The sequence below is a fragment of the Acanthisitta chloris genome, unplaced genomic scaffold, assembly GCF_000695815.1.
Source record: "Acanthisitta chloris isolate BGI_N310 unplaced genomic scaffold, ASM69581v1 scaffold5454, whole genome shotgun sequence".
NCBI lineage: Eukaryota > Metazoa > Chordata > Aves > Passeriformes > Acanthisittidae > Acanthisitta > Acanthisitta chloris.
The window spans coordinates 56464-67619 of record NW_008668680.1 but is presented as its reverse complement, the minus strand read 5'-3'; the positions used below and the strand labels follow the sequence as shown (position 1 = coordinate 67619).

Sequence of the window (11156 nt, the reverse complement as noted above, 5' to 3'; positions counted from 1 at the left end):
GAAAGGAACTTTCTTTTATAAAACTATTTAGATACTTCAGTATCTTCAGGTGTGTGTGGGTGTTGATGTTCTAATACTTAAGAAACTAAACCCACCAAATAAACACATTCCTTCAACAACAGTTTTGGTTTTCTACAGTCATCACAAAGGAGAAGCAATTATCTGTGGGCTGATGATCACTGTATAACATTTCTTCCACTAAGAGCAGCAATAATACACACTGTCAGGATATGCTTTATAGACAATTATAGTCGTGCCAAATGAACAAAACAGCTATTCGAGTTACAGTCACAGACATGAATATCTGTATCTTCAGGAAGACAAAGTCAAAGATTCCCAACCCTGGAGAGGTTACAGACCCCAGGGAGACCAACCTGGTGAAGTTGGAACTCTTCTGAACCACAACCCAAGTTTCATACATGGGCTCACTTGAAGAAATGCTTTTCTTTTTGAGACTTCGACAGTTTGTTTTCCCCCAATCCTTCCTTAAAACAGGTTTTCTCACTGATTGAAGTATAGTAGGAGAAACCTTTAAGAATAAACTCTATTTGCTTCTAACTGCCTGTTTTTTTGAAGTGCCTTCTTATACAGTTGCTCTTATAAAAAGTTACCTGACAGGATGATTACTAACCTACGACCACAGTTCTATCAACAGAGACGAAGCCTATTATCTTTCAAAAGCTCTGAGAAAATGATTTAATAAATCATCCATAAACTACCTCAAAATATTTAATAATAAAAAAAGATTTAATATCAATTTCTTATATTATTTCATTTTCACTGCTTCAAACATTCAATTTAGCAACACTCAATGAACCTTTAAGGATAGGAACAAGTATAGGGTTGATACTAAGTTTTTTGTTGCAATTGAATGTCTGTTTTTCCACTATATGAGAGCACATTTCTGCAGGCTATATGACTTTCAATTTCACAATAAAAGAACATTTTATTGACTATTTTTTTTTATTTTGCATTGGATTTATTATTATCTCAACACAAAATAATAAATGTAGAAACAGGGGGACCTGAACCATTCTGGAAGATAATGAGACTTCAGGTGTAAGCCAATAAGTGGTTTCTTAAATTGCTCAAGGCTAAATTGAACTTAAAATCCTTGGGTTTAATCACCAGTCCATTCTGCTTTTCTTATGCTTTATGATTCAATGCAGTCTTGTAATCAAATTGCTAAAAAATTCCTAATAATAGCCAAAATGCCCAATGAATATTTCCTTTGTGAATATTTTCCAAATCACATCTTTGCTCAAATCACAGAAAAGGATCACTTAACTGTCTCTGATGTTTCCCACTTGGCTCCATATACACATAACAAGCAAAACTTTCTAACAGGGGATTACTAATACATATTGTATACAGGATATATACAGAAATCATTTTCTACTAAATCTTTAATGTCTCCTTGGACAGCAAAACTCCCTTGGGAGTGTTTTCACAATTACACTCTGTTTTGTAAACCATTTAAAACAATTCATTAGCTCCTCTGCACATCTTTTACATGTTATCCTTGATAGGAAAAAAGTGCTAATACTAAGGAATTTTAAAATGAGGTTATTAATGTGCAACTGCAGAGGCACATAAATTCAGTTTTCTCCTCATTGCTCACATGCACATATTTTTTCACAGACCATGTAAGAAACACATCAGTTAGGAAAGCTGAAAGGTTAAAAAAGTATTACCATTTTTCTGCTAAATACAACTTTGAACTAACATTAGAAATACTGTACATTTCCCCAATTAACTCCACTGTCACCAGGGTGAAAAAGAGAGAGAAGCATAGAAAAAAAAATAAAAAAAAAAATCACTTGGTATGAGTAGGTAAGGAAAGATACCACAAAAATAATAACATCTGACAAGCAATTAAGGGGATCTTCTCTTTCTCTGTTGTTGGTAGCTAAAAAGACAAATCAGCTTGTCTGAAAAGCTGCTGAACATCACAGCAAACCTGAGGCTGCTCTAGCTTGGGGTCCTGGCTCTAAACTGCAGCTCAATTAGGGAAGTTCAATGTGAGCTGTCCATGCAAAACCATTCACCATATCTAATATTCATAAAATCACAGAATCGTAGAATTTTAGGCTTGGAATGGACCTTACAGATCCATTGGAGGAATTTTCATACACAGGCAAACTGACCTGCAGTTAACAACCACAAAAAGTGAAGCAACAAAAAAAACCCCAAAACCACAGTTATCTCATCAGCCCATTAGCCTATTGCTAATTTCTGAGTTGACCCTTGGGGTAATGGGCCAGTCCAGCTACTTATGCTCTGCAATGAATAGGAGTGAGGTCAAAGAGTTAATGAAATGAAGATAATGACAAAGATCATGTCACTAAAACTTGAAGGAGAATATTGTTTTAAGGAGGTTATGGTCTAAATAAGAGGCCAGGTGCTTTTTTCCAATTTCCCTTGATTGCATTCAGTTGAAGAAAACCCCTCTATTGCTATCAATATAATGTGCTAATAATGAAGACTTCTTGAACGTGAGTAATAAAAACAAAGAGCTTCAGCTTTCAATTTAATGATCTCTGGTGTTAAGTGTTTTCCAGCATGTAATAAAATTTTATTAAAAATTAGTCACTGAAGAAAAAGAGATGTAGAAAAATTTCCATGGAAGCTTTATGAAGTAACAGCAAATACACAGTCAATCCAGCGTAAATTCTGGAATAAAACATATGAGAAAGAGTTGCCATAACATTGCAAATCACCATTAACATTAATACAGGGTTATGGCTCCCATCTAGTTGATCATAATGAGAATAAAAGTTTATTAGCCAAAGGCAGCTATAAAAAGCAGACCAGGAGAGACTTAGATGAAGAAATAGGTCATGCTAGTCATGTTTCTGCAATTAAATTACCTTTTATCTATTTAAAAACAAATTTCTTACTACATTAGCCTTACAGACACTCACAGTACCTATGGTGAGTACCTTAGGAGACACACATTCCTTACTCTCTTTGAAATTAAATCCTAAAACAATGGGTAGTGCTATTTTTCAATGCCATTTTATTTCCTACTGTTTGTTAGGCAAGCCTAAGAGGCACAAAACGTGGCTGACTCTACACTTTGTAATTGCCTTTTTCTTTTTTTTTTTTTTTTAATTACAGTTTTCCAATCCCCTTGTTAAACAGAGTGATCTACAGGTCACTGAAACTGCAGGTCTTGATGATATCTCATTAACTCTGGCAAAAAGTGAAGGTGGAGGCAACAAGTCAAAAAGTGCTGAGGTACCAGAGGTTGACACCCAAAGCTTTAATGAAGCACAAATTTATTCACTGCCCCTCGATGCTCCTGCTGTTTCCTCATAGCTGATGAGATAGAATCATAGGATAATTAAGGTTGAAAAACACCTCAAAGACCATCAAATCCAACCGTTAAATTGGTCAAAAAGCTAAGACTTTTGACACTGTGACAATTTTGTTTTTCAACAGCCTTGCTCTGTGTCTGTAGTGGGTGTTCAATAAATTTAGCCTATAAATACATTATTTCTGTACCAAAACAGAAAACTCATCCTCTTAATTTCCTATACAACCATTTCAAAATGCTCCTCAGAGTCTGCCTTGTTCTTGTCCAACTTTCCAGACTTGTAGCTTCTTTGAAAAGTCTCACAAGTTCTCCTCATCCTTGCTCCTTTGAACACTTTTTTAGGCTTAACAAAGACACAAAGTTCCCCAAGCTTACTTTGATGGGGAATAAAGGAAGTACTTACTTCCAGAGAAAAGGAGGATGGCCCACAGTACTTTCAGTTTTCTGAATTTCTGCACTCGACTGAGCACGTTGGAGTCCACAATATGTGTGAGGAGGAGGCAATGACTCCTTGCAGAAGTTTTTAAATCACAAAAGAGATTCATTTTCCTGCAAGGTCTTAAAATCTTGTAACAACTGAGTGGTAGTTGACCTTTCAGTCTGTGCTATACATTTCTACAGAAGGATAGTTCTCATTCTCATTCAGTTTGTATTTTCTCCATCAAGCTAAGGACACTGACATGGCATTTATAGGAGGCCTTTTTTCCATGTACATACAATATGAGAACAGCTGCTATTCTTTACACTTTGAACTTCATGTGTATTTCCAGTCTCAAAAGAGTGCAGCTCACAAAATACACAAACTCCACAGTTTATAAAAAAGGAATTCATTTGGGGAATACATGAAACTACCTTTTTGCATTAGACAAAAAATACTACAGAACAAACTAATTACTATTCTGGTGTCTGTGCCATTGTGTTCCCCATCTTTTGTGGATCCAACCTCACTACTGGAAATGGAGTTTTCTTGTGGTTCACTTCTGATTTTGCTTTGCCATTAATTTTCCACAGTGTTATTAAAACTCGTTTTGTTGCATTTGGAGCACAGGTATCTTTACACAGCATAGCCCAAGATATTTGAATAACAGATATTCTTACAGTTTGAAGTTGTTTATAAGGTCTAATGTTAACCTTTTTCAGAAACAGGAATTGATAGAAACGGACTAAGAATGCAATCCAACTACTAACTCCATATAAATTTACAGAGCTTTTTGTCATGCCAAGACAAAGGAAGTGCAGCAAATACCTCACTAGGCAGTGTCAGTGCTCTGGTTCATGGATTACCCCAACCCACACTGCCCACAGCAGGTAGCCTGGTCAATATTACAATTTCTATCCATTAACACCACTCTGAGTATGCAGGTCCTCTGGACAATGAAGAGGAAAGCAGAGTTTCAGTCCTGCTCCTTCCTCTTAACTTTTTTCTCTCATCATCACTTCATAGGTGCTACAACAAAACAATTCTACAGCCACATTAATTAGGAAAAATATGCTCCTGAGATCCCAGAGTGCTGCTCAGTCTGCATGACCTACAAAAGAAGAGTTTCCTCTCCTGCAGAACACACATATCCAGTGATCTTCATCTAAATGAGCACTAATATACCCATGTGCTGCTATTAATGAACACACTGTTTTCTTTCCAGAGGTAATAATTTGGGGGAATAAAGGTTTCTTCCTATAAAACCCTTATTAAGGAACTGACAATCATTACTGTAAGAGTAGCAATGTGAGATCCAGTTTTATAATTATATTCTGCTTTCTGAAATGATATTTCGATTTTAATTACACACAGAAAAATTGTTCGTTTTTGGCTTCAGTCTCTGCAGTAACAGTGAATACCAACAGCTGACATATACAAATTGCAAATTGGTTATGAGTTAGCAAATCCTATTTATATTTCAGTTTTGGAATGTAAGGAGGACATTAAGGTGCCCTTCAGTCATTCTTCTGTAAATCCTCCTTTTAACTGAAATCACAGATTTCTTCTAGCTCTATCTATTGAATCAGTTGAATATATGAGCAAAATGCAGCTCTGAAATGAAAATTATTAGGACAGTTGTGAATCACTGTAAATCTTGATTGCATTCAAATGCTTGAATTTATTGAATCAAAACACTTCTCATCAATTTTTTTCCTTCATTCTTTCTCCTAAATTGACCTTCTCATCTTGCAAGATTGGAATATTCTCTGTGGTCTGTTATCAAGTCCAGAGATCCCTTTTGGAAAATGTGATTTGGGTGGCCCACATTATTTTATGCTTTTTAAATCAATCCTTTCCACTAAAAAAAAAGCAAAAACCATCTTACTGTTTAGTGTTGTATTACCACAAACTCACTATCAGTGCCTGACAGGTAAATGATCCTATGAATTAGCATCCACACTTATTTTAGATGCAAATCCATCTTCTTTGTAGATTTGTTGTGCAGACATGGTTCATTTACCAAGTGACAGACAGAATTTTGCTCCTCAGCAAAAAAGTTGCTGCTTCCCAACTTTAAAAAAGAAAAGTTTATTGACATCAGAAACAGGCTTAGAATTATCCTCAAAATTCATCCTAATCTTTCAATGAATTTAAAATCCTCCTTAGTTCCAATTTGATGCTTTTACAGAAGAAAATGTCAAAGATATTTTAAAAGAATAAAAAAAAGAACCAAGAGAGAAACCATACCTTGGTGCTTGTCACTTGAAATGGAACTTTGGAGCCCTTTGTAACTGGGGAAGTCAACTTCTCAGCTGGTTTTGAGGGGATTAGATTGATAGCAGGAGGCTGGTTGTGCAGAACAGAAGACAGGCAAAGCTGCACAGTTTCCTTCAGAGCCTTCAGCTGTGACTCCTGGGGAAAATAAGAAATCATCACTTCTCTAAGATGTGTTATTATGAGCAGAATTGCTTCTTTCTCCCTCTGCATTAAACCAAACACTTATGAGCAGCTGTTGCTTTTCCTTACTAATGGAAGGAATTAAGGCAGTTGAAATCAGTATTTTTATATGATTAGGTTACTCTGCAGTACACACCAACTGCCTAGAAAGTCACTGCACTCTCTTCTCTTTCCTCCATGCAGTTTTATCCACATTGATTATTGCAAATCATTATTAAATAATTTTTTTTTTAAAAAGAAAAATGCAATCTGCAAAACATCATACAGGGTCTTACCTTTTATGTGTAACAGCTACAGAGAAGTCACAAGTATTGCAAAGAGGTTTTGCATGGAGTTTTGTTGATAACATTCCACATAACTGGTATTTTTCCCCAGGTTATAAAGACTGATATTAATCCAGCAAAGACAACTTCCCTCATGAGCATATTATACTTTTGCAGGGTATAGTAAAGAAACCATAGGGGTTTTTTAACAGTTCAGAATATGTTTGTCCTGCTCCACTACTGTCCATCAAGCCAAACCAAAGCTTCTAAGTGGTGAAGTGCTTGCAAGTCATGTTAGGACACTTCAATTTTACTCAAAGAAATAGATGTACTAATAAAAATATCAGTCTGTAATTGAAATAAGCTGAGACAGTAAAAACAGTGAGAGAACTACAGCACTGAAGAAATCTTATTTTAAGTCTTTGCTCCATGAGAGCAAGACATGTCAAATGTTAGATATTGACATAACTTCCTTATATTCATTTCAAGGGGAGTTAGCAGCATTTGCCTTCCTGGGCAACTTATTCCAATGCCTAAACACTCTTCCAGTGGAAAAAAAATCCAATATCTAATCTGAACCTTTCCTGGCTCAACTTAAAGTCATTTCCTCTTACCCTTTCACTTGAGGCATGGCAGAAGAGACTGAGCCACCTCACAACAACTTCTTTTTAGGGAGTTGCAGAGAGCTATGAGATGCTCCATCAGTTTCCTCCAGACTGAACACCACCAGCTCCCTCAGCCACTCCACGTAAGATGTGTTTTCTAGACTCTTCACCATCTTCATTTCCCTTCTTTGGCCTTCTCCATCACCCCAAAGTCCTTTTTGAAGTGGGTGACCCAAAAGTGAACATAGTATTTGAGGTGTGGCTTCACCAGTGTTAACTACAGGTGGACAATCACTTCCCTAGTCCTGCTGGCCTAGGGAATATTTTTGATATTTGGGATATGATAGTGCAAATTATTCTTGATATTTGGGATATGATAGTGCAAAATTTGTCAGTCTTCCAAAGGTCCATCATGGGAAAGAGAAAAGTGCTGCAGTATAAATAAACTTATAAGAGACACTAAATCCACTGTCAGCACAAACTCAAATTCGATAAATATTTAAACCTATTAAAAATCTGTGCAAAACATTTTTTTGAGCTGTTCCTTTCTAATTTGACTGCCTTCCTCTTAAATAACTCTGCAGCTGTACTTAACTTCATGCATCATAATTAGTTCCACTGATTTCAGTAGTATTACTCCCAGGTACATGCAATTAAGTATACATCCAACTCACTGCAAGGCTTTCATTTGTTTTTGTCAAATTACACCAAAACGTTCACAGCTGAGAGAGACAAACATGCTTACATTATGTTACACTTCTTACTTTGTCAAGGGCTGCTTTTTCCAATTCATCTTTTGCAACTGCTAGCTTTTGCTCCAGATCTGTTAGCTGTTGTGCCTGTGGGAATAAAGAAAAAAAAAAAAAAAAAGTTGATACAATCTGCAATGAACTTTTTGAAAAAAAAAGTTGATACAATCTGCAATGTACTTTTACCCCTGTATTTTTTTCATGGAGTGCCTGTGAGAGAGGAAAGGATATAAATTTTACAAGTAATATATATGAATTGGGTCAGAATTGCTTGCAAAAGGACCAGGCCTCAAGGGATAACTGTTTCCCCGAGGAAAAAAAAAAATAAATAAAAAAATCTGTGTGTGAACTGTGCTCAAATGTGCTCTGTTTATGTGAATGCAGGTTTATTATAATTTCAATGGCAGTAGCAGATACTTATTTTCTTGACAGACTTTTCAAGATGACATGCACTCTGCTGACTGGATCATAACTTAATGCATAGCCACACAACATAAATTATGTTTAATGCAAACCCTGTAAAGGTGGTTAACTTGGTTTCTGCTGGGGCAATGAGTCCTTCCAGGACATGTCATAGCTGAGGTGATGAGCTCAGGCAAATCTGTAGTCCTAAACAGATACCTCAAGGGATGTTTGCTAGGTCAGGCATAGGCTGTACTAGCTGACAAAATGACAAAAGCTTGGAATTTTCAGTCCCCAGCTCATGTAAAGAACTACTTAGTTGCATTTTAAAACAGGATTAGACATTTATCTCCAGATTTAGCACAGTAATCACAGTTTCATTAGTCAAAACCAATCTTGTTTCAAAGCACAAGTCAACTGTTTGCTCAGATGTGGACAAGTCTCTGGTGCATAATTGGACCTTAGGCAGCAAAGAATATGGAACACACTTTTGATTTTCCATAGTGTCCTAAGAAAGAGGCTTTGGCCAGAAGTGAACCAGTGCTGATAGGATTGTCACAAACATATAAGAACTTTGGACCTCAGTAAATCCAAAGTAACTTTTCTTATTTATGTATTTAAGAGGAAAACTCCATTCAGAATATTTTCAGACTTTTCATTTCATCATCTATCAGAGTGTTGTTGTATTGTGGGATCTCATCTTCATCCTTTGCAGGAAAACACAATCCAAAGAAAAATAGCCTATTTTTTGCCAACAAAATCAACTAAAAATATATAAGCCACAGGAGACCAATGAGGTTAAATTTATCAAATAGAATACGTCGTAAAATAAATAAAGATATAGCTAAACTGGAGTTCAGTTTGTAACTTTCTACTCAGTTGTCATTTCTGACAAAGTCAAGGGAAACATTTTGGAGATCTTGTAACTTTCTACTCAGTTGTCATTTCGGACAAAGTCAAGGGAAACATTTTGGAGGTTGTTTTCTTATCAGAAGTCTTTGATAGTTATTCTCTCAAAACAATAGGCTTTAAAATGCTAAACATTAAATGTGTGATAACAGAAAAGTCTTCTCTTCCAGACTCTATTCAGTTGTTATCCAATGTGCTGAAATCAGCCTGTGGCTCATTCTTATCCTGAATAAAGTCACTGTTGTAAGATCTCTGGGAAAAAAATTATCGCTAATATTTTTGCATTATGTTCAGAACTGATATTTCATAATAGTTTTTCTTCTTTTGTTATGTCTTTCCTAAGCAGCTTTGCTAAATTTCCCAAGGGAGGTCACAGATGCTGAGGAAACACATTGGCTGAATAAACACACCATGGGGTGGAGATCCTGTCTGAAAGAGAGAAGAGTTTGCAGTATTCTCCCAGGGATGTTGATATGACAGGCCCATAAGGAAACTGTCCTCAGTTTTCTCTTATCAGCTCCTTTTAACATTGAGCTACACAAGTTACATTTACTATTACAGAGCAGCGTAAAAGCAGCAAGAAAGATAAGAGTATTCTTTCTGTGCTAAACAAATGAATATATAAATAACCTTTATGGAAAACAATGCTGCTTTTTTTTCTTTTTTTTTTATTTTCTGGAAAGCTTTCTGCAAGGAAAATAGGAGTTTTATGGTCCTTTGAACATAATGAAGAATATTTTAATGTCTCTTAAATAGACAAATTTTTCAAACATGCAAAGTCAGCTGAATTCTGCAGTTGACAATTTTAATACATGGAGGTGCAGATCATTGGGGAAGTGGATGTACATGTGTGAGGATCAGTGGAAATTTTTTTAATAATCTCTTCTTTTCCTCACTATAATACAAAGCAAGTTTCAACTTTTGTCAGCTCTTTAAGGATCCCATGCTTTAAGGGAATGAACTCTGACAAAGAGATGGGAGCTCAAACTCTAATCTCAGTAGAGATACCAACAAACTCTATAGCCTTGAGTGCATTGCTTAATTTCTGTGCTGCTCATTTTATATCTGCCACAAGGCTTAATGGCACATGGGGAGAGCTCGAAAAATATAAACAGACATCCATATATGCTCCATAATTAATCAACTGGATTATAAAATGGTTGGAACACATGAGAAGTATAAATACATGCCCAATATGATAAACTCATGTTATATTTACTGCCATTTGTTAAGCTGCTGTCACACAATGTTAAAAGTAGATATGATTTACCAATTCACTGGAGTATTAAAGGAGACAGCTCTCTCTTCCCCCTTTCCTTCTCCTCTCCCACTGAATCCCCAGAGCTTTAGTTCAGAGCCATTGACAACAACAGTTACCAGAATTCAAGAAACAGCTTCTTGATGTTGATAATGCAAAACAAAAAGCAAACAGCCCCTCTGTACTTACCTTCACATATACCTGCACAATTAATTCCTTTACAAAAAGCAATAGTTTAATGGGCATGGACTGCAGCATTCCCTCATGTCCTTTAGAAATCTGATAGTCTGCAGCTTACATCCTTCTGGTGAACTGCTCCAAGAAGCTTGCAATGTTCAGAGTGATACAGAGAGCAGAATTCCCTAAAGTCCTCAGCAAGGCACACAGAATGCAAAGTTTAATGGGATGGGAAGGCAGTGGAAGGGGGAAAAGGTACAAGTCCAGTAAGAGCAGCAGCCAGGATTTCATCCCAAGCATTCATGGTCTGTGCTAGCATCTATCCATTTATCAGGAAAACATAAGAGCTTCATAAAACAGCCTCAACAGCAATGATAACATTAAATCTGTTAAGCTTCCAGTATCAAAGCAACTGGAAATGAAATACCACCTGTTCTTGCCCAAAGCTAACAGCTCTCTCTCTCTCTCTTTGCTTTTGTATTAAAAAATTTTCCAGCCTATACCAAATAGCTCCTACTCTGCTCAGTGTGTCTGTCTTCAGACCTAAACCACACACAAACCAGCACACTGAACCTCCCCTCCCCCCAGGATATTTA

At 36.3% G+C, this 11156-nt stretch overlaps 1 protein-coding gene across 1 annotated transcript in view; it reads right to left on the bottom strand.

Moving 5' to 3' along the window:
* The window catches only part of LUZP2 (leucine zipper protein 2), a gene marked incomplete at its 5' end in the record, with an annotated part of 54294 nt that overhangs the window by 11616 nt on the left and 31522 nt on the right, over positions 1-11156 (bottom strand). The window contains 2 exons of the mRNA XM_009073000.1: positions 5988-6152; positions 7830-7904. Of these exons, the coding sequence (XP_009071248.1) occupies positions 5988-6152; positions 7830-7904 (240 nt within the window). The remainder of the gene's footprint in view (positions 1-5987; positions 6153-7829; positions 7905-11156) is intronic.